The sequence below is a fragment of the Aspergillus novofumigatus genome (genome assembly GCF_002847465.1).
Source record: "Aspergillus novofumigatus IBT 16806 chromosome Unknown P174scaffold_1, whole genome shotgun sequence".
Classification (NCBI taxonomy): Eukaryota; Fungi; Ascomycota; class Eurotiomycetes; order Eurotiales; family Aspergillaceae; genus Aspergillus; species Aspergillus novofumigatus.
In genome coordinates, this window is record NW_020194274.1 from 1,722,616 (window position 1) to 1,750,067 (window position 27,452).

The 27,452-nt window shown below is 49.6% G+C and overlaps 7 protein-coding genes across 7 annotated transcripts; 4 read left to right on the forward strand and 3 right to left on the reverse strand.

Moving 5' to 3' along the window:
• Positions 1 to 115: 115 nt before the first annotated feature.
• On the forward strand, positions 116 to 2,632 carry P174DRAFT_361464 (putative differentiation regulator (Nrd1); the record flags this gene model as incomplete). Its single annotated transcript, XM_024821785.1, has 1 exon — positions 116 to 2,632. One exon carries the CDS (start codon positions 116 to 118, stop codon positions 2,630 to 2,632), a length of 2,517 nt encoding a protein of 838 aa, XP_024687089.1.
• Positions 2,633 to 3,424: 792 nt separating this feature from the next.
• P174DRAFT_500149 (Iwr1 domain-containing protein) lies at positions 3,425 to 5,703 on the forward strand. The gene is made up of 3 exons (XM_024830951.1): positions 3,425 to 3,571; positions 3,698 to 5,014; positions 5,087 to 5,703. The coding sequence occupies exons 1-3, from the start codon at positions 3,505 to 3,507 to the stop codon at positions 5,350 to 5,352; spliced, it is 1,650 nt and encodes a 549-aa protein (XP_024687090.1). The 5' UTR covers positions 3,425 to 3,504; the 3' UTR covers positions 5,353 to 5,703.
• A 943-nt stretch (positions 5,704 to 6,646) lies between these two features.
• P174DRAFT_362602 (uncharacterized protein) lies at positions 6,647 to 7,336 on the reverse strand (the record flags this gene model as incomplete). Its single annotated transcript, XM_024821873.1, has 1 exon — positions 6,647 to 7,336. The coding sequence occupies one exon, from the start codon at positions 7,334 to 7,336 to the stop codon at positions 6,647 to 6,649; it is 690 nt and encodes a 229-aa protein (XP_024687091.1).
• Positions 7,337 to 15,452: 8,116 nt separating this feature from the next.
• On the forward strand, positions 15,453 to 15,827 carry P174DRAFT_416232 (uncharacterized protein; the record flags this gene model as incomplete). The annotated part of the gene is made up of 1 exon (XM_024824478.1): positions 15,453 to 15,827. One exon carries the CDS (start codon positions 15,453 to 15,455, stop codon positions 15,825 to 15,827), a length of 375 nt encoding a protein of 124 aa, XP_024687092.1.
• Positions 15,828 to 20,417: 4,590 nt separating this feature from the next.
• Positions 20,418 to 22,181, reverse strand: P174DRAFT_362350 (uncharacterized protein; the record flags this gene model as incomplete). The annotated part of the gene is made up of 6 exons (XM_024821855.1): positions 20,418 to 20,451; positions 20,511 to 20,623; positions 20,676 to 21,085; positions 21,151 to 21,441; positions 21,511 to 21,883; positions 22,044 to 22,181. The coding sequence occupies 6 exons, from the start codon at positions 22,179 to 22,181 to the stop codon at positions 20,418 to 20,420; spliced, it is 1,359 nt and encodes a 452-aa protein (XP_024687093.1).
• Positions 22,182 to 22,802: 621 nt separating this feature from the next.
• P174DRAFT_447119 (glycosyltransferase family 69 protein) lies at positions 22,803 to 24,376 on the reverse strand (the record flags this gene model as incomplete). Its single annotated transcript, XM_024828641.1, has 2 exons — positions 22,803 to 23,982; positions 24,099 to 24,376. The coding sequence occupies 2 exons, from the start codon at positions 24,374 to 24,376 to the stop codon at positions 22,803 to 22,805; spliced, it is 1,458 nt and encodes a 485-aa protein (XP_024687094.1).
• A 242-nt stretch (positions 24,377 to 24,618) lies between these two features.
• Positions 24,619 to 26,127, forward strand: P174DRAFT_436921 (uncharacterized protein). Its single transcript, XM_024826153.1, has one exon. The coding sequence runs from the start codon at positions 25,095 to 25,097 to the stop codon at positions 25,689 to 25,691; it is 597 nt and encodes a 198-aa protein (XP_024687095.1). The 5' UTR covers positions 24,619 to 25,094; the 3' UTR covers positions 25,692 to 26,127.
• Positions 26,128 to 27,452: the final 1,325 nt, after the last annotated feature.

Here is a 27,452-nt window from a genome sequence, read left to right on the forward strand (position 1 = left end):
GGTTCTAATCCTCTTTTGCCCTGGTCTGGTGATATTGGCCGCTTCAAGCAAATCGAGCCCCTCCTACCACTTTGTTTAGGGGCAATCACCCGTGTCTATATCGTTTCTCCTCGCCATGCAAACAGCCGATGCCTCGAGTATCTCGAACCGCTTGATGCATTCCAAATTCTCTTCCCTGAACGCGGACAATACGGGTTTCTCCCACGGCGCGTACAATTCCAATATCCCAGTACAGGGTTTCGCGGATCGGCACGCTCGTCGTCCCAACATCCCTCACATCAATACCTCTAATCCGGCCTCGAACCTCTCGGACGGCATGGCAAACTCCGGCACGGCATTCGACATGAATTTCACGCCTCTCCTCCCTTCCCAGCTTCTGCTTGGCAGTCCATTCCAGCCTGGGACTCCCTCCGCCTTCGCTTCGCCGCAGTTCGCTAATTTCGGTGGCTTCTCCCAAGCCAATGCCTCTGCACATGCACAAAACCATCAAACCCAGTTGGGAAGCCCAACACAGGCCACACCGAACGCCGGTTTGTATTCGGGAATGATGTCAACCGACGGCTTGGGGAACTCTCACTTGTTGAACGGCCCGCAGTCTCCAATTGGTGGTCTGGGAGGCCTTGGTAATGCGGCATTTGGAAGTCCCGCAGCGGCCGTAACCCCTGGCCTCCTGTCAGGCACGAGCCGGACCGTGTATCTGGGCAACATTCCTGCAGAAACCTCCGCGGAGGAGATTCTCAACCATGTACGTAGTGGACAGATTGAGTCGGTTCGCTTGCTTCCAGACAAGAACTGTGCCTTTATCTCCTTTCTGGACAGCAACTCGGCGACCCACTTTCACTCGGATGCTATCCTGAAGAAGCTAGCCATCAAGGGCAACGACATCAAGGTGGGATGGGGCAAGCCGTCCCAGGTCCCAACCTCGGTCGCGCTGGCGGTTCAGCAATCGGGTGCCTCGCGCAATGTATATCTGGGCAACCTTCCCGAAGATTTGACGGAAGATGAGCTGCGCGAGGAACTCGGTAAATTCGGGCCGATTGACACCGTCAAGATCGTGAGGGAAAAAGCGATTGGGTTTGTACACTTTTTGTCGATCAGCAACGCAATGAAGGCCGTTTCCCAGTTGCCCCAAGAAGCCAAATGGCAGGCCCCGAGACGCGTCTTCTATGGTAAGGATCGCTGTGCGTACGTGTCCAAGACACAACAGCAAAATGCGGCGCAATTCTTAGGCATCGCTCCCGGCTATGCGCATATTCTGAATTCCGCAGACCGCGATCTGATCACCAATGCTCTCGCTCAGCAGTCCGTCGCTGCGGCTGCCGTGGCCACCTCAGCCGGAGGCGTCAACAACCTAGGGAACCGGACTATCTACTTGGGCAACATCCACCCGGAAACCACCATCGAGGAGATCTGCAACGTGGTCCGGGGCGGACTGCTGCACCATATCCGATACATCCCTGACAAGCACATCTGCTTCGTGACTTTCATCGATCCAACCTCTGCCGCCTCCTTCTACGCGCTAAGCAACCTACAGGGTCTGATGATCCACAACCGTCGTTTGAAGATTGGCTGGGGCAAGCATTCTGGCCCTCTACCTCCCGCCATTGCACTGGCAGTGAGTGGCGGGGCTTCCCGCAATGTTTATGTCGGCAACCTCGACGAGACGTGGACAGAGGAACGCCTCCGCCAGGACTTTTCCGAGTACGGCGAGATTGAGTTGGTGAACACATTGCGGGAGAAGAGCTGCGCTTTTGTCAACTTTACCAACATTGCCAATGCGATTAAAGCGATTGAGGGGATGCGCAACCGCGAGGAGTACAAGCGATTCAAGATCAACTTTGGCAAGGATCGCTGCGGCAACCCCCCGCGTCAGACTGGCAATGGTGGACAGCATAGCCGGAACGGAGCTGGTCTCGAGGGAGCGCAGTCTCCGCCTCCTGCATTTAACGGCTTTCAACCAAATCTGAGCCAATCTGGCTCCCAGTCGAGTCCCACTCGCCATGCCCTGTCACCTGCTCCCGGCTCGACTGGCTCCCAAAACGGACACCATCAGAACCGTCACCCTCTGCAAACCGTGTCCTCGCCGTCCGGTATCCTGAACGTGGGCGCCAACAACCCGCTGACTATGTATTTGAACCAAATGTCCGCTCAGCAGCAGGCTCAGGAGCAGGAGAACCGACTGAATGACCCGATGGCTCTGGCCGCTCTTAAAGCGCAATCGCAACCCCAGGCCCAACAACAGTCGTACTACAACGCTACCAGCAGCAGCGAGCTCACGAACGGAAGCATCGAGGCCCCCATGCACCAACACAAGCCCTCGAGTGGTTATTTGAACGTGACCAATGGCTCCTCAGGGCCAAGCCATCACGCAACTGCCAGCACCAGCAGTTTGAGTGTGCCTCGTGCGCAGCATTCTCGCACCGTGAGCTTACCCTCGTTTTCCCAGGAGCCCTTTGGCCCTGTCTCGAGCCAGCCCGGCCATGGCCGCTCAGGTCTCGCTCACCAGCCCCAAGCAAGTTTCTCCAGCTTCTCCTCGGCCCTGGGAGGACTAAATCACGCGGGATTTGGGCTGGCTATTCAAAACGAGTCTTCTCTGCCCGGATGGGCTGAAGAGGAAATCGGTGCAAAATAATTGTCTTCCTCGTATCTGAGTGATCCATCCTGCTGTTCAGTTCTATGAGTGTCGTTCTACCCAATGCTTTTTTCCTTACATTCTCCATCGTCAACATTGCGCTTCCTTCTTTGTATTGGTTTGGTTAATTGCGTGGTTGCATCACCTTTGATTATTCTGTTCAAATATTTTCTCCTCTTCTCAGCCATGCCCTCTTATCACATTTTAATACCTTCTTGATATCATCACTTGTATTGCTATCTGGGCAGGATCTTCTTAATATCTGTCTTCTACCTCTGTCTTTTTATTTTGTTTCTCACCTTTTTGAGCCGTTCCCGGCTGCTGACTTTCAGTGCGCTATGAGAGAGCGGGATGGGACGTCGGCTGATACCCTGGACTGGTTCGGCTCTGGCTTGTCCTTGGACGTTTCATTCCCCCTATTTGCATTCTTGGTGCCACTTCAACGAATTCAAGCTGAGCATACGGCTCAACCACGTTGCATGTTGGATACGGACAAGGGTTATATAGCTGTGGACGTCATGGTCCACGATGGCGAGGGCGATTGCAAGCCATTGGATGATGGATATGGGACAAGAATTAACAGAAAATGAAATCAAATGAACGGTTGTCTCAGTAAAAGCAATAAGCTTAGACATGATGTCTCCTTCAGGCTAGTTATATAGATCCAGAACCTCTTAAGTTGGGAGACATCGACGACTCGGTATATCACGTGAGCACAACTCCGCCTGGGTCGACGCTAATCCATATTGGCACGATCCATGAAGCTCAAGCTGAAAGGCGATCCTATCAGTCTTTGTTTTTCTTCCCCGTCATCAATCTTGTTCAATTATCAACTACATTTTGGCTCTTCGGGCAATTTCCAAGGCTTCAGGATGGCCTTACCTCCAGAGCAGATCAACATCAAGCGTCGCCGCGAAGAAGAACCGGTGGACACATTGTGTAAGAAAAGCTCCCTGACTTTGGGCCGCCCCACGGTCTTTGTACGGCGTGTCACATGTTCCGCACGCTACGAACTACGCATATGGAGTGCTGGTCTAATATAACTCAGCTAACATGAAACTACAGATATCCAGTCTGAACTCCATCAGACCAAGCGGCGTTTTACGGACTTTGTCTTCCAGCGGGTCCAGGTCAGTGGCAATGCTCGGGAGAGCGGCTCCTCGAGCCCTGCGTCCCTGGCTGCACCGTCCCGCACGCTCCTCACCCCTCGGTCTGTGAGTAGCTCTGCGTTTCCAGCTTCCAGAGGTGCTGCTCGTCCTTCGGGCCCGGGGGCGGGCGTCGGCGCCGGCGCGACCGTGCCTCTGGTTCGAGCTACTTCCCCTGGGGCTGAGTTTCGGGAGGAACAGCGCCTCGCTGCTGTGCGCAAGGCAGCGGGGGAGAAGCTCCATCGTGCCCTGCATTCCTCGAGTGTGGTGGCGGGTGCGGATCTGGTCGGTTCTCCTGCTGTTGACGGTGCGCGGGAGTCTTCTGTGTCGAGCGGGAGGGAGAGTCCGGTTTCCGCATCGCCACGGTCTGTTCGTCGGTTCCAGATTTCCAGGTCCAATACACCTGTGAATGTTCTGCGGAGCGCGGGTGGCGGCGTGCAGAAGCGGCGAGGTGATGGGGCGGTCGCGGTGCTGGTGGAGAAGTTACGGCGGACTCCGCATTCAAGGCAGGCGTCGTTGGTGGCCGATGCGGCGGCGCAGACCGCGACGGCGGAGGGGGAGGTCCGCGGTGTGAGTGTCCCGGAACCGGAGCCGGAGCCTGCGCGGCCCAGGAAACGGCCTGTAGTCAATCAGGCGGAGAGGAAATGGAGAGAGGAGCGGAAGACTGCCATCTCCGCTGCGAAGGAGCACATTACGCAGGTTCTGGAGAAGGAGGCGCATGCTCGCAAGAGTAACTGGGAGGATGAGTCCGAGCGACTGGCTCGCGAGTTTGAGCAGATTGCGCTTGAGCTTGAGGGAGGTATGGAGACGGAACCGTCGGTGCAGCAGCCAGTAGCGCAGCCGACAGCACGTCCTATCATCCCCAAACCTCCGTTGAAGTACCAGCCGCGCACACCTAATAAACCTCGAGGGACGGCGCCGCGAGAAACGAGCGTTCCTGCAGGTCCCGACGTCCGGCCTCCGGTAGAAGCCATTGTGCAAGAGGAGGACGACAGTGACGGCGAGTATGTCTACGATACTTACATTCGACGACCGCTGCCGGAAGGGACGCTAATTACGAACCCGCTGGCCGATCTCGAAACGGCCCACCAAAAGTGGCTCCAACAGAATGGAATCGACACCAGTCGTCAGGATATTGGAGTCATTGTCATTACGCAAGAGGACGAAGAGTACTGGGAACATTTTGCAGAGGACGACGAGGATGAGGAGTGGGATAGCGAGGACGCAGACTCGAATGGTATGTTTTTAGTCAACCTGTCCAACCCAACCTCTGTGCATGCACTGTGCTAACCCATCTTGACGCATACAGCCGAAAACAACCCCGCAAACGACTATCCGGACGAGGACCTGTCGTGGGACGATGAAGAAGACGACCCCACAGCCATCTACCACAAATATCGAACTCATGGCGCGTCTGACGACGAGGAATTCGACTCTGCGGATTCAGCAAATGAGGGGCGGCGCGCAGGCCGGGTTGGAGTTGGATTTGGATTTGGGCTCGACTCGCACGTGGATTCTGACGAGGACAGCCTGGACGGCGACGGTCCCAATCACGATCGAATGCGACGGTGGTAGCCATTCTGACAAGTGCCGCCCTCCCAGAATCGGGTGGCTGCATTCTGCAGCTTCCAGTCGATTTCAAGATGACTTGCTTGCTTGGTGTCCCGGAATGCAATCTGTCTGGTCGTGATAACGATCATCCTCTTCATTGTCAACTTACACCGAAATTAGCCCCCAAATACCAAGACCCGGTGACCTCGGGGAAAACCCAAATCCACAACTGTAAAGAAAAACAAATCATACTATCGTATCTGCATGAGCATCAGCATCAGCATCAGCGTGGGCATGAGCAATCACCGTAGCGTAGCGTCAGTGCCAGCCAGCCAGTACACAGGCCCCCCACTTCTCTTCAGCCAAGCACGTATCTGGCCCGTGAGCAAATGACAACCGGCATTAGCAGACGATAATCCCGAAGCTGATCAATCACCCGGAAACAACAATTTCCACGACGGCGCATCACTTACCAGCACCCAACAACGCCGACGTCAACGTCAACATCAACATCAGGGTCCCAGGGCAAAATCGAATACGAGGTGATAGAAGTACGAGACGGAGATGTGGGGCGCCTCATTATGATTGTCATGTCATGCCATGTCAAGCTGATTGCGAATTCGACCAAAGTCAAACATACTCACATCGTACCATTGCATTTCACATTCCGTTCAAGTATGCAGTTGTGGCCATCTCGGTTCTAACCGGTGCTGTCACTATAGCTACTACGTAGTCTACGGTGCGCCTTTGCCTTAGTTGGGGTTGAAATTGAGGTGGTTATCCGGGTGAGCTTGTAGAGAGCTCGCAGCTGGCACTGGGTAGTCTACATAGGACAGAGGATAAGAATAGATGAGTGCTCTGCAGTTTACTAGAATTCTGATCATCTTAACGGCTGCTTATTTGGTTATACTGTTGTTATGGGTGGACAGTTTGTTAGTACCTGACAGGAGTAGGACCGTGCGGAAATTACGTAATGTATTGTATCATACTGAAATGAACCATACGTATTGAAATGGGATGATGTATTATAATTTTAAGCCACCATCGGAAAGCTCAAGCTGTCAGGACAGCGAGCTGTTAGAATGCAGTGCTAATCCAGAAAGCCTCCCAACCATTAACGGCATGACCATGCTCTTAAATCTTGGAGAAACACACGATGAAAGAGAAGAGAAATAGAAACCATGACGGAAACCTCCACATGTAGAAAGAGAATAAACTTCAGAGGTATCTTGCTTGTGGTGCGGCCGTAAAAAAGAAAGAAACCGAAAAGGGAAAATAAAAAAGAATTGCAAAGCGAAGTTGAAACAAAGACAAATGGTTATGCGGATATCCGCCGACCAAGCACTTGCTCCTTTGGTTCTCGCATCCATGGATACCACACTTGGGCCCATTCCACAACCCCGAATCGTGGAGCTCCCGAGTCAATCATGGTCGAACCCTCCCGCAGGAACTCGCCGTCCCGCATTCTTCGCTGCTCGCGCAGCGTGGGACATTTCTTCTCCTTGATGAATCTGTAGAACTTGCATTGGATTCCCTGAAACCCGCGCCGTTGGCGGTTGGGAAATTGGCGGTTGAAGTTCTCACGCACCTCCTTCCACTCCTGGCAGAGGTCGACACGGTGGTACCAGATGAAGTACATCTCTTCTTCTTCGTACTTGGGCCGGGGAGGCCGACGCCGTTCGGCGGCATTGCTGGAACTGCTGGAGACGGAGTCGTACCGGTCCCGAGAATAAGCATCTGGTGAAGACTCGGCCGATCTAGGCCGATACGACAAAAACATTTGGTCCTGAGACGAGCCCGGGGTGTCCGGATAGGCGTGGCTCTCCCCATAATGGGAGTAGTAGTAGCGGTTGGGACTTGGAGGGTAGTGTGGCGAGTATTGCTGGCTTGAGAATGAATGGTGTAGCCGGTTGTCCGTTGGGTCGTTGTCGGCCGATGGATTCAACAAGGAATCAATGGCCATTCGACTCTGGCGAGACGAGGGCAGGTAGCTAGTTCGCGAATCCATTTCGTCTGGTGGAGAATGCTTGCCTCTGAGGAGTGATGATCGTGGTTGTAGGTGAGTGGGCAAAGAGAAGAATAACAGTATATGCGAGGAGACAACCGCCGATGGCAGCAAGGTTGGAGGTGATCAAGATGCAGGCGATGGCACCTTTTTCCTCTTCAAACGGACGGAATAGATGAGGTGGGATGATGTGTTGGTTGTTGGGTTTAGTAGCTGAACACCTCAGGCACTGAATCACAAGGCTGATAGAGATAAGACTATGAGGTCTTTGGTATGTCTCTCAGCCACTATGCAGTTTGGCGCCTTCTTTTTTTTTTTTAAGAAACTGCCTGGGAGTTGCGAAAGTCGAACACAGCCAGGGAGGGCACAAAGAAGGATGGGCGACAAGAGAAGTAATATTGCGAACAATATTTTTTCTTCTCAGAGCATCCCCAACAGCAGATGAGTCTCCTGGTTGGACTCTTAAATGAGGGTACTGGCCGCCAAGTGTCGGGTTAGTCGTTCCTAACCCATGCAGCGTACCGAGTCCTTGGAACACACCGGCCTGTAAGAGACCCCGACTGCGCCCCTGTAGTGTCCGGCCGTGGAGAGGGTGGTTTCCTACGGCGGGTACGTGATGGTGCTGGATGGACCGTCCTTGTCGTAGTGATGCGTAGCGCCAGAACAGGGGGCAAAGTCGAAATTAAACAGATGCAGGCAGAAGTGTTGGTAGTAGTGGTGGTGGTGGTGGTGGTGTGATGGTGTTGTAATGAGGGAAAAGAGACGCTTGAAATAAATTGTGCCTTGGAATGTGCCAGACACAGACACGAAGAGTTGAACAATGGGTATAATATCACCGTAGCCCCCTCCTCTATGAGGTATGTATGGTATGTACGTATGTGTGAATGTCTGAATGTCTGTCCCTTTCTTGCACTCCCCTTCATGCAAGGATATCGGGCTTGAAGATGCGGAAGGAAGAAGAAGAATTTTGCCACAACCTCCACGAAACAGCAAAGTCCAGATGCAGATAGTAGTACTTCGACAGATTAGATGTTAAACAACAGGCAGGAAAGAGTGGAGATCTCAAACCTAAGAGAGACAGGGTCACGTTGGTAGAAAGACGTGCAGGAATGATTATTATTGTCACTGGCGGATTGGGGTAGTTTATGATTCTTTTTTTCCCTCCTCGTTTATTTTTCTTTTTCCACTCTTTCCTTTTCAGAATGGTCTCCCTTGATTTATTTTATTTTCTTTTATTTCCCTTTTTTTTCTCGTTCTTAACAGCAGCAAGATGAGAGAAGAAGAGCAGGTCTAGCACATTTACTCCTTTGGTAAGGATATCCGAAGCATAGACGAGTACTTACTACTGTACGGTGGAGAGCCGCAACAAAGAAGTCAACAACGAAGTTACACCCTCGGATGTGACGACGATCTGCTTCTGATGATAGACAGAAAGAAGCCAACCTCGAAAAATAAACAAACGCTCTCTTTCGCGGCTATATTGACAAGCTTAATATGGGTCAGGGCCAGGATGGGGCAGCTATATGAACCCTGGTGTTTGACACAGATGACACAATCATCCAAACGGAGGTTTTGGCCTCACGCGGGGCAAAAGCCAAAACTGTCAAGGGGAACAAGGATCTGAAGGCTGGTAGAATTTGTAATAACGAAGAGAGACGATCAGTATGGGAATGGTTTGGTTGTGCTGTCAGCCTTGTTGATGTGCTGTTTAGCTCAGTAAAAAATAGGAAGTACGGATTCTTCATTGAATATCAATTGTGGATCCTGTCTAAGATAGCTGCTCGTATAGAGGTCAGATAGCTTTTCCCTCGACACTAAGGTCTTACTTTTGCTGAATGAAGAAAAGTCAACGTCAGTATGTACTCTGCAGTCTTGAGTCTGTAGTCTCTTCGATCGACGCTGGAGAACGGAATGTATCAAATGAGGTGGAGTATGCCAGTCTCCTTTTTCCAGTCCAATTATATTCCTATGCCAGAGCGAGCGTTGATTGGCTGGTGATGATGAAAAAATAAAAATCAAAACATGATTTTTGGAGGTATTATTCTGGAGCTTTACAATATTCACGAGCATTGAAGGCTGACTGTTTCCAAGTACATAATAATGTGTTTAGATAGTTTCGACCGAACCAAGCCGTTCGAGGGGAACCAAAAATAAGAGTCAGCAAAGGATAAAAGAGACTAGCGTGAACAAAAAATTAGGAGGGGTAAAATATAAAAAAGGAATAGAATAAATAAATAAAAATAAAAATAAAAAAAATGCATCCAACTTGAAGACAGCCTACGGGGAGACATACCCGAACGAGCCAATGACACAGGAAGAAATTGCGGCGTAACACACACACACACACAGAGTCTGCAGCCCTGCCACTGCATGAGAAGGTTCAATTTCCCGGAGCTGATAGGTCCTCATTTGTCAGGCCCCAAAAAAGCTGGCTAGCATGAATGGCTGCAATACTAACGATACCTCACTGACCACCTATGGTCGGCGAAACAAACCTTTTGCAGGGGTTCGATCTTCGAAGTGGGCTCTGGAACATCAGACGATGCCAAGGTCAGTAAATGGAAACGAGATTTATCAAAAGATGTGGAGCTTGGGTGAGGTCAGCGAAGTGTATTATTTTGCCAACAACTGAAATCCAGTTTTTTCGCTTCCTCATCCTCCATTCGCTACTTCGTATTTACAAAGTCGAAATCTGAATACCTATGCATTGGCAACTTCCAGCTTCCGCATCTACTCCGCGGCGCGGAGTGTGGGAACAGACTTAACAGAGCAGTGAGATCCACCATGCCCCACCCACTCTCCATATTCCAAAAGTAGATAGACTTCTAATATCGACAGAGATTGAATCTCGAGAAGATAGATTGATTCAGCTGAGTCTCGACTCTCTATCCATACCCAGGTCCCAGTAAACACCAGGCTGGCTATGTGTCATTGACGCGTTAACGGACCATTGCTGAGGGATTCGATCCTCCTTGTCAGTCCCCGCTGGCCTGAAGAATCCTTCCATAATCGCCTCAATGCAATAAGAATGTGAAGGAAAGGATCACTGCAGGTCCTTCGAGCACAACAGCTTTTTAGGTCGACTCATGTCAGACACCTAGAGTGCTGATAGCCTGATACAAAGTACAAGGAGGAGGTACAGAGTAGGAGGGAAGAAAACCAACAGAAACGGCCGAAATAAACTGTGTTGATTGGATGCGGAAGCGTAAAGTCAACAGTCCAACTTGCAGTGGCTTTGCATGGTGAACCGTGGTACTGGGACCAATAAACCAATCAGAAGGAGCTTTCTATGCCGTCTAGCTCTTTCGGTCTCAGATTACACAGACCGATTGCTGAAGGACAGGCGACGGTCACAGCTAGGTTCTTACCCGTTACAGGGTGTACGTACTGGCCCCAGGCTTACCTACTTGGCTTCAAGTTCGGGGCTTTGTAAATTTGACACTTGACAGCAGCACGCGATATGAGTGGGTCTCTTAAGTTGAGGATTTACTCAGAGTAGATAATACGACGAGAGAGAAAAGAAAAAAGCAAGACAATTCATACTTACAGGTGGCCCTGCAGGTCTTCAGTCGATCAGCAAGGTTCAAATTTCTTTTCAGGTCACACTCTAATGAGATTAGGTCACACATACATGCATATATACAGAAACCACGCAGTCCAGATATAAATCTGCAGAAACTGCCAACTCATCTATGCAGTTATGAGACGATCTAAGCAGGGAAGAAGAGTTATTGGTGAAATACATTCACCTGCTTCCCAACGTTGCGCAATCATTATCTCTTTCCAGGTTTGTAGCTAGGTTTTGCTGCCAGATTGCTTGCCGCAGCCGAGACATCACAAGGTCGCGTTGTCTGCAAATTACGCTCCAGGTTTCGGATCCGACTTGTTGGTCTCGTCCACTCCGAGGCCACAAAGAAGCATTGATAAAAATTGACTGACCGAAAAGTCACGGAAAGACTGAAAGGCAAAATAGCCCCCAAAGCTCCAAGATCGCTTAATCTACAGAGTAGAGGTATTTGTCAAAGGGCATTCCACTAGCACCATACTTTGAGCCTGTCAAAAGTCAGATTCTAGGAAAATTCAGAAAATCGTCAATCCTTCAAGCTGACAGGCGTGCCACTTGATGGATTTCATCATGTTAGGCCCACTGTACTCCGTACCTTAGTCTGAAGGGTTTCTCCGTATTATGGTTTGAGACTCATGCAGATTGGCAGAATGAATGGGAATCGGTGCTCGGCACGGGTCAATCCGGAGTAATCGAAGGGGCTTCCTCAAGTGAAAGTTTCATCATGTACTCCGGAGTATACGATTGATACCGTAGGTATCAGCCATAAATGGTGCGACAGACACAAAACCTTGAATGATATTCCAGAATACTCTAGATAGGCATGTAATAGCTGAATCCTAATGCGAGTAATAAGTTAAATATCATGATGCCGAGTTCCCCATGGTAGAGTAGAGTAAAAACCGAGCCAGGCACTCAGTTAGACGTTCATGTATGTAAGATTGAAACATACAAACAAAGCAATCACCCCAGTTATTGGATGGAGGGCAATCTCAAAGGGAAAAGACCAACACGAATCTCCAACATCTCCATACCCCATTTGTCAGGCCAACCCCTTCAAACCTGCTGAAGGATTTCAACATTAGTTTTGATTCAGCACCGCCATTCTTGCTTCATGGTGTAGCCGAGCGCTTGATGATTGGCTTCTACTTGACGAAGATAGTCGTGGAGGTGTAGCAGAAAAAAGGAGACGTCAGCTGTTTTGATATTGCCTTTTTGGCATGCCGTATGTATCTGCAGCTGACTGACTGCATGGTTTGAAGATTCCATCATGTTGGCATCATCATCCCGATAATCATTCCTCTTCTTGTTAAATGCCAATTAGGTACTTTTCTTTCATCCAGAGCTGTATCCATCTCCGGCTCAGACCTGCCACAAATCCTTAGCACACGTTAGTGACAGGCGTTAGTGACCTCGACACTACAGAATGACTCGTCTTCATAGGTACGTCCGTTACTTGCAGTGCGATCATTATGATATACCTCATACTGAAGAGGGCATAGATAAGCAACATGACTCATGACCTCCTTTGCTTCATGATACAGCATTAGTAATGCCCTAATGGTAAGGTACCATATGTTATTAAGAGTGGCTGGCTGTTGGAAATTGCGGCACAGTCAACTTGCATAAGCTAAGAACAAATAAACATTGCTAATAACTAAAAGTTACATAACTCGCCACTTTAATATGCAAATCAACCAGTCTAGCTATCCTGTTGGATATCGATACTCTAATCACACTCAAGCAGCCAAAGACAACTCATCTCCAGCCTAGTATTCCAGCCTCTCCTGGTGAATATGTACGCCTTGACCACATAATGTCTCACAGCACAGCACAGCAAACCTTTTTTGCCTGTGAAGAGAGAAATGTCCCGAGGAGATTTTCCTTTTCTCCTTGCTAAAGCTGATGGGTAGAGAAGACGGGATGGCCGCAATCTGCTGTCGATCATGAGCTTTTTGTGATTGATCCACCACACTCACACGAGATAGATCAGTTACAAAACAAGTCTAAGGGTCGATCCCGTCCCGTTCTCAAGAACTCAGAGTCTCGCCAAGCACGGACTTTACGGAATAGCTGGATTGTCAACTAGACAAGTGGCTCAACCGTGACTGCAACTACGACTAGATAAACGACATAGCAACGTTATCGATCCCCCCGACTAGGGGTCCCCTGTTCTCTCGAGCTCCAACCTTTCCGTTAAAGGTTGTCACACGCATACCCGCAGACGTTCTCAGTCACGTGAGGGGAGAGAAGTATTGACGTGGAAGTCCGCGTGGCTTCATTTACCTATTCCAGAATGTGATTCGACTTCGCTCAGGCTAAATGTCTTAGCAAGGCCTATCATGATTCTGGGCAGGACGGCGTGTTGACGTAAGTAGTAGACAAACGGAGGTCAGGCGAGGTTGGCACTGACTGGTGTCAATGCATATTACTTTTTTTTTAAGAGCTTTTAAAATGCAATTGGCTCGAGGGTCTATTTTTCCTCCAATTAGGGACTGTTATTCGTGAGAATAAGTAGTTAGGCACGGAGTGCTACTGTAGACAGTCTCATATCCGGAGATAACAGAACAAGAAGCGAGATTAGAGTGACATCGTCAGGTTGGACCGCAGTGGCTGGCCGACTTGAGCCAGGAGCTCAAGAGTCAGGGCATGAAGACAGAGGTGATCCACCCTGAGGCTCAAGGCTGACAAGAACGGTGTCGGAGCTATGTTAAGGTCCGCTTCGAGGCTCCAATGCTGGCAGCCTGGCACAGACAGGATCGTTAATTCTGATTTCCGTAGTATTAGTGCAGTACGCCAGCACCGCTAGTCTCCGCTAACAGCTTGAGGAGGTATACCTACGGAGTACAGAGTATATATTACGGTACTTGTGTTGTCTACCTAACTAGGTACATTATTGAAGAATGTGATTGGTACAAAGGAGAGGAACTGACTGCCTAATACTGCATATGAAGGAGAATAGACTGATTTGAAGATTCCAGGAATGCTGAGCGTAGTATTAGCCGGTAAACAAGCTATTTCCCCTTCTTATGTGACTAGTGTCGGACTCGTCGGAGTATCGCCTGTGTATGCCGGTATCACTTGTCGCCTCCTTGAACCTGTATGAACCCCAAGTGTCTAGAGGTTTACCTCTGCATTTACTCTTTTTGGTCAATATCACTTCAGGAAGAAACTCGCTTCGACGCTTAGAACTCATCATTGCTAGAAGGATCAAATACGTGATACTGCGGACCTCCAATGGCTCCGTGCGCTGGACAGATGGTCATGCCCAGCACTTGCACAAAGCCCCTTACTTAAGCTTGGCATCTTGTTGGATGAGCATAAACAGCTGTACAAAGCATGTACGCTTAGTCAATATTGAAATTGCTACATAACGGTCCGACGTGGCTCAATTGATCAACGTCTACCACAACGCAGAGCACAGAGCGCACCACGGTAATAAGACATTTGGATAGTCCTTGACCGAGATTTGAGCCTTGACTCGCACTACCAGTACTTTTGCCCTTTGTACTACCACTCCGTGCTCCGTGCTCTGTTAATCTGATTCTGACATATCCAGGGATGGATTCCAGAAGCTAAGTCTGGGCGGCGGCTTCAGCCAAGCATCGCCCTGTGTGCTCTGTGCGCACCAGCCTGCAAGCCCCGTACCGGGATCACCCCTTTCATTCGCAATTCTGGATATCCGGATTGGAACTAGCTTTTGAGAACGCAATTTACTGCACTCCGTACGTTATTTCTCAAATTAACCGAAAGGTGCTCCTCAAGAGCTATGATCAGGTTCCCGACACGGAACCGACGGGAGGCCCCTTCAGAGTTCAATAGGCCCCGACTAAGGAGATGGATACGGTACTAGCGAGCTCGGGGGGCAAACTAGCAGCGACTATCTACGGAGCAGTATTTGGAACACCAATTGACCTGCCCCGTAGTCCTTACTATGTGGACTTGTTCCACAAAGCATGAACCAAAGAAGGTTCGTTGTCCGTGTACTACGGAAGCGCTTCCGCGACCATTATTGACGGATCATGGATCGTCGGCAGACTTGTCAGTTATCAGAGCCCCAGCAGAATGCAGACTGCAGAATGTTATGTAGATTGTGATTATTGAACTATGGAGTACCTAAGTACGTACTTCCACTGGGAAGAGGAATCTTCGGTACTAGGTTCCGGCGATTGAGAAGAGAGAAGAAGCATGCATGCCACATTCCTCTGCTATGTTTATAGCCCCTGTCTTTCACGAGGTGATGTAAGGAGGTCAAGAAAGGCTGGAAAAGGCAACCAGTTAGATGGGGTGAGAAAAGTTATCCACACAGATAGAGTTAGGCTCGTGCCGTTCGCCTTGAAGAATGAAGATTCCAGTGATACCTTACTCCTGTCACTTTGAAGTATGAATATTCTCTGATATAGAGTCTCTGCAGTTGACTGTACAATATCCTTGCGCGAGCCTCCCTACGTCCATTCCATTTTCAAGCTCATTCCTAACCTATGTTCCTGAGGAGCAGCTCTCAAGGCATACTTGAAGACTTTGTCCTACCTCCAAAAACCAAATGCGGGACTGATGGAGCTGCGATTTGCACTAAGGCATGTACGGGAGGACACAGTCATTCCTCCACCTCCTGTCGAAGAAGTGACGGAATTTCCAGGAGTCTACTTCCTCTACGGAGTAGAAGACGTTTGTCACCGTCGGATTCTCTTGAATATTTCCGGTCCTCTCCTCCCCGAGGATGGCCATCTTGTGGCGGAGATGGCTACCCTTGGTTCTCTCCCGGACAGCCTGAATATGTGGGACAAAGATGTTCTGATGAACTTTAATGCGAACGCCAAACGGGATAATGGACGTCATCCAAAGTCCATCTGGTCAAGGCTTGAGCAGTGTGAGCGTACTTTGAGCCACCATATTGAATTCAGCCTTGTGTCAAGCCGCTTGAGTTGACCAGACCCGAAACGGAGAATGCAGTCTCATGTCATTATTCCGTCTGTCAGGACTCAGGATCTAGTGCTAGTGTTTCGCACTGAAGGTGGCAGGACTTGGAATGTAGCTTGGCTTGACCAACTACTCTTCGGATCTTCTCACCATGTTGTTGGAGAAGGAGCGAATCCTCCAGGCTGATTTGCTTCGCTTCAGCGCTTCAGGCCGTCCGTCTCCATAAGTCTGCGCGATATTCGACGTATTTGTCGGTTTCCCAGTTGATCTAAGCATACCAGATTGGCTGACGAGTGGTGAAGCTCCAAATGTCCCAACTTCCTAGGCTCTTCATCTAAATATGGCCTCCATTGCCTCCTTCCGGTAAATGCTCTGAACTGAGGGTCGGGGACTCGGGTCGGTTGTTAGACCAGACTATAATCCGTCTCATTATTATTGAAATTCAAGAGGGGGAAAAGGACTGGAAGAACTATCTGCCTGGTAAGTCGTTTCTGACCCCTGCACCCAACACGTGGGGCCAACTAACAGAGTCCAGAAACCTACTTGGTTGGGATACTCTGTACCTATGTTTCTCGACTGTGCCGCAATTTAGAGGCTTCCCTTGAGAGTTGAGATAGGCGTACTGACCCTGCCACTGTCACAAAGCATCCCTGTCCTGTCAAACAGAAGATTGTTCCAGATCTTTGCCACCGGTAAGTAGTGTTGATTAACTAGCCAGACCAGGCTACGGACAATCTCCACGATATTAAATTTAGCCACTTGGTGGTCCTGGTGCCTGATGCTTATACATTGCGGCGTAGGCAATCTGAATCAGCACTCTGGCCTCTTAATCAAATGAAATTGTCTGTGCTTGGACCTTCCGAGCTTCAATTACTATTCGGAAGTAGAGGCCGTTACTGCTTTGGAGATAGCTCTCTGGTTATCTGGTATCTATATCCAGGCAGGGCCACAGATCTTACAAACATACAGCCAACAATGTATTCCAGAATACGTTTATTGTCTTTTCCCGGTTTAGCGAAAATTCGTTAAAAGAGCGTAATCCGCTAGTAACTTTGCTAGCAGACCATCCCACTCCACCTCTTCACGGACCGCCGTTTCGATCGACAGTCATGCCAATGTGATGAGATGCGATTCTGCTGCTGTCTTAGGTGCGTTGGCTTGAGGTTTTTCACTTCTTGGCCCATTTCTAAAAAGCCTGAAATCAACTCTGGGAGTATCAAAAACACCTGATATAAAATTTTCTGGTTCGATCTTATCCTGCTGATCCATACTCCACTCATGCGCGAGGATACTACTTTCGTCACTTCGTGCTCATAAATACTGGCCGTCCTGCCCGCTCAATCGCAAGGTTTCGTCCGTAAAAGCTGCTAACGCTCAACTATCACACCCTCATCCAGACTGTCGGGTCTGTAGAGTGGTATCGGCCCATGCAGGCATCAAACGGTGGTCCCCGACTTGCCTGGACGCAATCAATTATTAATCTATTTTGATGAGTCCGATGCGTCCTTTGGGTATGTCGCGGTCGCCTAGCTTCTGGACCTTCATACCTGGAGCGCGAGAGTCTTGAGCCTTGACCGTTCGCTCTCGAATCACGGATTTACAGGAGATTTCGGATGCGAGTCACTTTTCCAAGTAGCCCATATTGGGTATGTCGGTTGTCCCCTCGTGAATGGTTCATCGCGCGATGTACGCTGTACGCTCAGGATCCTGCGTGCGGAGATCATCATACAGAGCAATTGTTGCAATCCCTGCTGATATGCTTATATTGCTTACCGCTACTATGACCATCTTGCTGAAGCAATGCAGTATGGTGTCACTATCGAGTTTTTGTAAATTTCCACCTGTGATCCATGAGCTTCGGTCTTGCTTCTCTGCTGCTGCTGCTATAGTAAATTAGTAATTCGTGTTCAGAGTCAATACTCCACCCGGATCGCCGTCTTTCTTTGTTAGCCTTTTGAAGCTGTTTCGTTCCACTTTCTAATGCTTTCTTCGGCGATGTCCGCCCTAATCCACAATAGAAACTTTGGCAATCCTGGCCCCCTCGGCAACTTATCCAGCTGCCATGGTATTAAGTCTCCGTGAGGCTTCGTAGTTAGTTTTACGGGGCCAACTGAGACTCGAGTCTCATATCATTCAAGAAGGTTCCGAGTTATCCAGCTCCACACTCGTGGGGAGTTGTTCAATCTAATAATGGCTACGCAAGACTCGAGTTTATACTTATTGGTTATTGCCAACAGATTTTCCCGCCTTGTTTCATAGACACGATGATCGAATCGATCGTCAGTTTCGACTTGAGCTCTCGTCGTGAATCGTGATATTAACTCTGGAGCCTAGAATAATGTAACATCTTTTCCTATGAAACAATGATCTACACCGACGCAGCGATTTTCATAACTAAGTCTGGACGTCCCACTGTGTCCATAGTCCATCCCCGACGAATTCCCCGCCTTTCTGCCGAGTCGTGGGTAAAGCGCTGTTAGCAGCTTTGTGTCTTCATCCTACTCTTCCTCTCTTGGAGCCTAAGGTAGCAATCGCATCCAACAGAGATAGAATCAGGCCGACAGCACGTAAGATATCAAACCAAGCGCCTCTTGACAGGCGATCAGAGCCACTGCTATGATGACCGTTTAAGCCCGAATCCTTCGGAAATCATACTCCGTAAACGAAACCCGGTTGTGGCGGCGGTGTCTGATGTACGGTATCGTATGATACAGTCTCGAGTCCATCCCACGTAAAGAAAGTTTGCCCTATGTTGGAACAGGAAAGAGTCTTCAGGCTTGACGGCGGAAAGAAAGTTCAAACCAGTGCGCACTGGGCGTTGAAGATGAGCTTGTTGAATATGTATCTCGGATTGAAGTATTGGCTGCCAGGTTAAAGAGGTACAAAGTGTGGATTTGAATACTGTTGCTGTAGTTTCGATATATATCCTTCGATCGCTTATGCTTCAGAGAAGGACTTCCAGTCTGCCGCGAATTGTAGTTTAGAAAGTCTTACTCATTGTATCAGTATGGGAGACGCATATTTCTGGATCTATCTCTGTAATTTGACGCCGTAGAAGGATTGTCAATCATCTAGCCTCTCCAGCGGATATGCGCTTGAATCAAATCCAGCCAGGGAGTTCTAGGTCTTCTCAAAATTCCCGGCAAGGCTCCTCGATAATCCCAGACCATCGCAGCGTAGGTATTGGGATCTACCCATCGTTGCCAACGACATTCCTTGCACCCAGGCTTCAGGAACGTATAGGGATATTCTCATACTGCGAGTATCGACGTACTGGGTGAGGTTCGAGACAAGAGAGGAGCTGTTGCCAACAAACCCCAAATAGAAGTATCAACCGCGTCCTGATGTGGCTGTCCATCAAGAGGTAGTTATCCATTGTAAGACGCTACATCAACAATGTATCGTTTGTCGTCGAGGTTCTAGAAGAGGGTAGGTATTCGTTGCCACGTCGAATCGAGCCTCAATTTTGCGTCATGCTCGGATACTGAGGTGTGTATAGGTCTATTCTGCCCTTTTAACACAACCATAAGTGAGCAATCAGGTAGGATACTTAAACAGACCGATCAACTTGCACCATTAGCCCTGCCGAGAACTCACCCCGTCAACCCCCGGGGGAGTCCTGCATGTAGGATATTGCATCACCCGTCGCATAGAACAGAAGGGAAGTGTATGTGCCAGTCAACTCCGTGTCCTTCGCGTATCGACGTGAGATCCTCAAGCCTCGAGGTTATCATGGGAAAAGGGTGCCTAGCCCGCGCAGGAGAGGCGTAAGGTGTGACAGTCTACCTGCTAACGTGTGCATATTTGAGGCGAAGTTCATGTGGACTTCCGTAGACCAAGAAGGGAATCTAGCGGGTGAGAAGTAGTCCAACGGTGGGCTCTGTCGTGAAGGGGTTTGATGAGCGGAGGAAGGACGTTTCGTTGACGTTGACGTAGTACTAAGAGGAAGAGAGCAGTTAGCGTCACAGTAAGGACTCAGGAGTTGGACTGAGAGTTGAGGAGCAGCTTGTATGCATACATGTTCCTTACTTGAGAAGGAGGCTTGGGCCTGGAGCTTTCTGTAATGTTTGCGCTGGAATGATTCAGGGACAGTAGTGAACATTGTCAAAGAAAAGTATTGTCAGAAAGTAGGGGCAAGAGGAGCCAGCGAAGAGTACTCCGTATGTCCGAAAGTAAATTGCAATATGCTTATGGTTGTTGATATGGCTCAGGCCCTTGATTATCAAGGGCCAAAGCTGCAAGGCTAGGGTAAAGTGCCAATAATGCCATGATGTGATCAGTACACTAGAAGAGAGCGAAATTTCTACGATTGTCTTATCCCTTGAAATTAGTCCATGAACTGCATGACAGCGCAAGCTATTAACGAAGCAATAAGTTGTCAAGGAATGACAGTACATTCGAATATCATTTTATTAACCCTTTGGCTAAGACATGATAATAATTTCTGTCAACAACGAAACCCCTATCCATCGTATCAATCCGTATGCTTTAAGTTCTGACTATTGATATTGTGTACACGTATCCAGTCGAACTCTGCTGACTCCAAATTGAAGCACGATGCTCGAAGAACGATGTATCGGCCAAAGTCGTCTGCATTTTTCACTCGGCATGGAATCCGCTAGCGAGCTCGCATCTAATAGAAGTAAAGACACCATTAGTTTCGACATCATATCATGGTAGAAGGAGACATACGGGTCTGCTGCGTGCTGGATGTTGCAATGTTCCCAATCAGCATCGCGAAGGATGGCTGCGCGGAATCTGACAGCATCATCGATACTGCAGAAACGGAAGACAACGTTGCGTGGCTAGAGGCGTCATTAGCACGCAAGCCACTCTTGGGGATGATCACCAGCTTACCTCTCCAGGGACGCAGGAGTCCACGATCTTCTCCACCTTGCGATTGTTGGTGCCGGCTAACTTCAGAAGCTCGCCCATGTTGACGTTCATGCTGACACCAACGGCGCGGACAACACGGGTGCTGCCAATGGAGAGATTGAAAGAAAGCTGAGAGCTGATGACATCGACTTCTTTGCCCATCTCCACGAAGACGGTCTTTCTCTTCTCCTTGTCAATGTCAATCCCATTGGAGTACTTGTCAAAGAAAGCCTTGCAGGCCTCGTGGTCGCAGAAAAGGATATGGGCTTGGTTGCCGGCAGGAGTGATGTGGATGTTCTCGACCATACCACCATGGATAAGTGACAGAACTTTGGCGGGAGTACTCCAAGCGGAAGAAAGTCCCTTGATAATGACGCGTCTAACTTGAGCCGCTAGCAAGATGTCATATTAGCGTCCACAAGACCACCCAAAGGAGACAAGAAGATTGATTGCATACCTGGCTTGTCACGCGCGACAGGAGTACCCCAGGACGTGAAGGTAGTAAGATTCTCGCGATCCTCTTCAACGACAGCATTGTCAGAAGGCTTAGTAGCTGAGACAGCATTCTCGGAAGCTGCAACAGGAGTTTCCTGCAGGATGAACTCAGCCGCATCGCCGCGGAAACCGGAAGCGGAGGCCTTGGGAGCTTCAGCGTCTTCGACGATGCCAGGCATCAGAGACGCGTTGTTGTTATCGGCGTTGTTTTCAAAGTCACCAAAGCCGTCATCATTACGCGAGTGGGGGGCTTCTCCATAGACAGATCGATGTCAGTTGTGACCGTCTGAATGTTTGAACCGCGTGGTGGAAGTCAACTTACCAGAGGGCCACGCGTTGTTGGAAGCAGACACGGGAGCAGATCCACTGGTGTCAACAGGAGACTGTCCGCCAAAGTCATTGGAACCGTTAGCAAAGCCATTCAGCTGAGTAGAAGTATCCTGATCAGCCTGAGTTTTGGCGGCAGCGGCAGCCTCACGAGCCTGCTTCTCTCTAAGAGCTCGAGCAAAGGCCATGAAGCCAGCAGCATCATCCACGTCAGCGACGGGATACTTCTTTGCGAGTTCAGCCATCTTGGACGGAGTGTAGGAATTGTATGAAGAATCGCCAGATGAGTGGCAAGGTTTAAGGGGGCGGATGTTGGAAGGAAAAGAAAGTCCACCAGAGGTACGTGGGGTTTTGTTGACGGGGGCAACCTGGGAAGACTGTTTGGTGTTGGAAAAATGCAATTAGCTTCACTCTCACAACATGTGCATGGCCTGCTTGTGCAAAGACGCCGATGTAATCAGGTGCACAGAACACAATGCTGAAACGAACACTAAGAGGGAGAGAGAAATGGACGGAAGGAGGACCAACCTGCTGAGAATACTTCAACTCCTTTGCTTTGTCTTCTTTCTTAGGTGCGTGTCTGCTTTCCTGCAGGCCCTGAGAGTCCCTTCCCATGACATTGTCGAAAGCGTCAATGATCATGTCTGAGACTTGCTTGAGATCCATGGTCTCAGGTAGTCTGAGAGCGGTATCAAAAGCTTTTGCTAGCCAGGAAAACATAGAGAGAGCTTAGAAGGATGAAGAGGCCTTCAGTCACACACTGTCACTGTAAAAGTAGGAGCGGAAAGATGTGGTAGATGGTTAGATGCAGAGTCATGGACAGGGTGGTGGGAGGTTTATGCTTGTTATATAGCTCTCAGATGCTTGCTTAGCACAAGACAATGACTTGCCACCGGAATCATGCTTCTCACTATCTGGAATTAGGGCATGACGACGGAAGTATGCGTTTCACTTCACTCAGTGACAGGCACGATGAGATATTCCAGCCGCCTTCACTGACAACATAAGGAGGCTGGTGGGGAGCGTCAAGCCTAAACTATCAAGGACAAACAGTTAGCTTAAATATTCACTAAGGATATCACTTTTTTTCTCAGGGCTGAAGCTTGGACATAGTTTCCAAAGTTATAACAGATCTGGAAGACGAGTATACAGCATGACAGGGAGGAAACAAATTTTAAAGATCGAGTTTCTGTGAGCTTCAGTCGATTCTTTATGTATATCGCTTTCATATTAGACAAGAAGATAAGATACCAACATGGAACCGCCAATGGTAAGACTCTGTCGAATTCATGTCGACGGTACAGGAATGCTTTCATAACCTTCCTGACCCGGCTTGCGATTTTCGACGATAACTTGCAGCCCTCGCCGTCCGCAATAGCCGTCATTCCCAGCAATTCGATCGACCTGTTTGAAGGAACCACCACTAACTTCATTTGCATCTGCAACCCAAACTGTTTCCTGAACAGTTTGACCAGGCACCTCTGCCCGTCGTGGGTTGTACCACGGCAACCCCACAAGGTGATTCCCAATGTTGTGGATGAAGGAATAGAGCTTCTCAAATCGGCGTGTGGTCCCAAGCCAGGACCAACTACGGAGGTCGTAGGCGACCCGCACGAATGGGTTCAAGTAGATCCCGGTGTCGGCTATCTCATCTGGTTGCAGCTGAGGTTCCTGAATGTCCGCATGGATTAAACAGCACTCGGAAGCTTCCCAAAAGAGGTCATGAGAGGCGCGGAAACGGGACGGAGCGTGAGTCGAACCCTTTCCTGCCGTGCCATGCTGGAAGAATTTGGCATCAAAAGCAACCATTCCTCCCCAACAACTGCGTACACGCACGGCATCCTTCCCAGCTAGCACATCCTTTCGGCTATCACCATGTCCGGCCGTTGAAAACCACGGAAAGAAAGGAAGACCCACTCCATAGCCCTGCAGGTCACGAGTGGCGTACGTGTCATAGAACTTGAAGGGGTTGATGAAGTCGACTGCGCAAGCTGCCCGATATTGAGCAACCCCGTTTTGATCTGCATTGGTGGAGAACAACAGCTGAAGAGCGTCAACCGGATCGAAAATGACGTCGTTCAGGTACAGGAGCTTGTCGTAACGCGTCTGAGGATCATCGTCCAGCGGTTTCAGAGCTCGGTTGCGAACCTCTGCCAGATACTCGATGCGCTTGATACGTTCCTGTCCGCCGGGGACCGTAACTCGGGGCAAGCTGTCCAGATCCAGATGCTCTTCGAAAATGATGGAGCTCTTGCATGGTACCCGCTCCTTGAAAGCCTGCAATGCGCTTTTACCCTCTGGCCCGCTATCATTCTCGTATATACTTAAGAACACATTATCTCCTCCCAGCAGGTCAATGAGCTGAAGAACGCGATTGCCCCATTCTCCGCCTGCTAATTCCCCGCCGCGGTCATATAGGCTCGCAGCCACGAAGACCTTCTCGTTGCGAATGTTGCCTCTGCCCGACCTAGTCGATTGAGAGACTGCATCGCGCAGAACGGAGTAATGCGACGGCGGACGAGTGTAGGATGGACGAAAGATTGAAGTCAATACGACGAGGGCTAATATAATCCCTGTAACGACATGGATATAGAAGCAGGAGCGGCGTAGAAGGAGACGTCGATAACAACTCGGTCGCGATGAGGCGGATAGGACGCGTCGAGAAGATTTGAGGCGACGGTAGCCGGATGAAGTTGACGAGAAGAGCCGCGATACGAAGGAGAACCGGTTGAGAAGCCGTCTGGGTCTGGGGGAGCTTGTGACTCGAAGTCGGCCTCGTCTAGGTTGAACGTTCCCTGAGAGTCGACAGAAGATCGAGTGTCAAGCTCGTACTCATCCGGGTGCAGTAGACGGGCAGACATGACGAAGAATCGTCATCAGCTGCTGGAAGCGATTTGCCGACACATTCCTCGAATGTTCTTTATCAGCTGCGCTAGCATCAATGGGGCATGCGCAAGAATAGATACCACTCTCCTCGTCGTCTCGGCTCAAGGTATGACTTTCTCCCAGTGTCTGATTATGTCAGCCAAGAGTACCCTCCGCCAAGCCTGAGCCTGGAGATCGCTGAGTGATCATCGCTTTGGCTGTGGCCGCGTCCAGTCGGTATCGACTGATATTGGGTGCCAACCTGTCGAGGCATGAGGCAAACCGAGAAAGACGAAATTTCCCGATGTCTTCTCGTAAACGTTGCCAGCTACCAAGGTTTGAGGATGGCAGTCCCAGATTTCTCCGCTCAATTCTCCGACCTGAAGGTGCCAAAGGTGCCACCCCACCCGGGATGAGCGTCATCGGTGGCCATACCGTCAGGGAGGGGGCAGGAACACCAGCTTACAGGGCATCGAAAACTGGAGTTTATCCGGCTTGAATACGGACAGCGAACCTTCACCTGACCCTTCTTTCCCGGTCTCCGTTTCTTACCCTTTATATAGCCCACAATTCCGGTACCTGGACCTATAGATTCTTGATTCATTTTCATCCTTCTTTCTTTGCCAACGGATTGCAGCGTTCACATTGCTCTGAAAGGCCTTTCCCAAGTGTACCGCAAGCTTCAAATAAACTATACAGCATTCTACGGGCAATATGACTCAAGCTGGGTTTACATTTGCCAACTCCTCGGAAAAGGTTCCAGGTAATGGCACCTTGCCTCCCGAGTTCACGATAAACGCGAGTCCTTCTACGGATATCTGGTCGAAACCGCCCTCAACGGAACGCTTCAATGCACCCATCCTCTATCGCAGTGCGCCCCTGAAGTCATTCAAGAGGGCTCGAGTCGCAGTCCATGCCAATTGGCAGCAGAAATACGACCAAGGCGGTCTCATCCTTGTCTCGACTGCCGCGGATGGAACCAGAAAATGGGTGAAAACGGGCATTGAGCTCACTCACGGCAAACCTCATCTGAGCACTGTCGCGAAAGACCGTTGGGCGGACTGGAGCTTGCTTGCCATCCCTTCTGGCGGCGCAGCAGCAACCATCGAAATCGTCAGGGAAGCAGACGAGAGCTTGTGGATTTACTTAGTTGAGGGTGTCCAGAAGTCTCCTCTCCGTGAGGTTACATGGTTTTTCGAGGAGCAAGAATGCGCCGAATGCTGGGTTGGCGTTTATGCTGCGAGGCCGTCAAGTGAGGGAGGTGATTTGGTGGTCAACTTTGGACATCTGATTGTTGATCTGGCCGAGTAATGATACTCAGTATGACATGTATGGAATGACACGTGTACGTGGAGTGTATGGGATAGACGAGCAATGTCAGCGACCTCAATCTTACAGGATCCCTTCGTTGTCCCGGAGGTAGAGGGCTCTGAGGATAGCACGTAGAAATCAGAATGACAAGTGTCAAGAATCTTACTATTGAGTCCAAGTCTGGCTCGGTTACGCCCACACCTTGGACTCCTATATGTTTCTCTCTCTAGACAACGCTAACGGATGGTTGATCAAGCAGTTGCTAGTGCTTGGTATGCTCTGCTGGCATTTTATTGAGGGGTTATTATCGAGTTACAGTAACTATACATGTTCGGACCTAACTCGGCTTAAGAATGGACCTCAGAAGTTCTGTTTTAGAAGTCGGCGCTCAGTACGCAACCGGCCTCGAAACCAAAGTAAAAACCAAGGCATTTAGAGTGACTCAGTCATATCTAATGTCGAAGTTCTGAGAACTCTCTAGGAGGATTCGACACTAGTGGAAGTAGTTGAGAATATTACCCGTTTGAGGCAGTAATCCAGGATTGCAGACACCACACGGACCGTAAGCTCGTTGACCCACTCATTGTTTCTCTACTAGTCAGAAATTGTCACGGGAAAACTCAGGTATCAGAGTGATGCGGTACTCCTTCTTTGTATTGTTGACGGTCCGTGGCTGTGCAGAAATGATGGTATGGTATGGCTTTTGTGCTTCTTCAGATTGTATCCTTAAAACCGCCCCATAAACTGACCAAGAAAGCCATCCGATCTAAAGGCATTTTGTTGATTCCATTAAGTACTCTCGGAAGGGTTCGTAGTACTTTCACACCTTGTGCTGTCTGAGATAACCCGCACGGGAGTCCCCACTTGCATAGCTCATCTCTTCGCTCAGCTGGCGGTCAGCACTCAGAACCTAGATGACTTCAAAGTTACAAAACATTGTGATGACTTGATAATTACCTAAGCTTTATTATCTGCAAAGTGTCTATACTGTAATTAGCCCAAGAGGCGGCCAAACAGTATTACTTACTGTGCTCTGCAGGGGTATTGTAGATTGATTGATAGCATGAGGGATATCCTGTCGTGACCGGCTGCGGCGGGTGATCTTATGATCTTATCATATCTGATGGGATCCTTGATTGCCACCTGATTAGGAATGTGACTCGACTACTCTCCCGCATTCCCGCAAGTACCCAAGTCCAACCCGACTTTCACCCCCACTTGACATCCTCACACCACGCTTGTCCGACTTGTAATCCGATCTTCGTCTTGTTCAGTTCTTGTCATGATTATTTGACAATTTCTACGGTCCACCACGATTCCAGATTTCGATGATTCCTCCTTTCTCCGATTGCCGCACAACCTGAACGCCGAGGGGCAAGCGCCCTGACCACTTATCGATAACCACGCCTAAAGGGGCCATGACGGACTTGACAGTTCATGAACCAAGAGAACATATCGTACAAAGCAGGGCAAGGCCCTCCAATATCTTGGTGCCTCGCGGGGCCATATCACCTATTGGAGCCTCGGGCGTCAAGCCCATAAGCTCTTGCGGATCTCATATTTGCTGCAACCCACGTCGACGTGCATAAGTGCGCCTCTAGATCGTGTTGCGCGGCTGGAATTAAATAATAGTTCGAAAGGATTGTCAGGCCTCCTGACTCGACTACTGGGTCTTCCTGTGCGGCTGGCTTACATCCGTATCCGCTCTTGTTAGATCTGCTACTGATGAATTGGGTTCCCGACTCGGAGCATCACGGACGT

Bases quoted from the DNA above. Each gene is read 5' to 3' on its own strand.
- P174DRAFT_500149 (XM_024830951.1), top strand. From the start codon at position 3,505: ATGGCCTTACCTCCAGAGCAGATCAACATCAAGCGTCGCCGCGAAGAA. The intron at 3,572-3,697 runs GTAAGAAAAGCT...ATGAAACTACAG, and splicing joins AGAACCGGTGGACACATTGT to ATATCCAGTCTGAACTCCAT. The intron at 5,015-5,086 runs GTATGTTTTTAG...TGACGCATACAG, and splicing joins CGAGGACGCAGACTCGAATG to CCGAAAACAACCCCGCAAAC.
- P174DRAFT_436921 (XM_024826153.1), top strand. From the start codon at position 25,095: ATGACTCAAGCTGGGTTTACATTTGCCAACTCCTCGGAAAAGGTTCCA.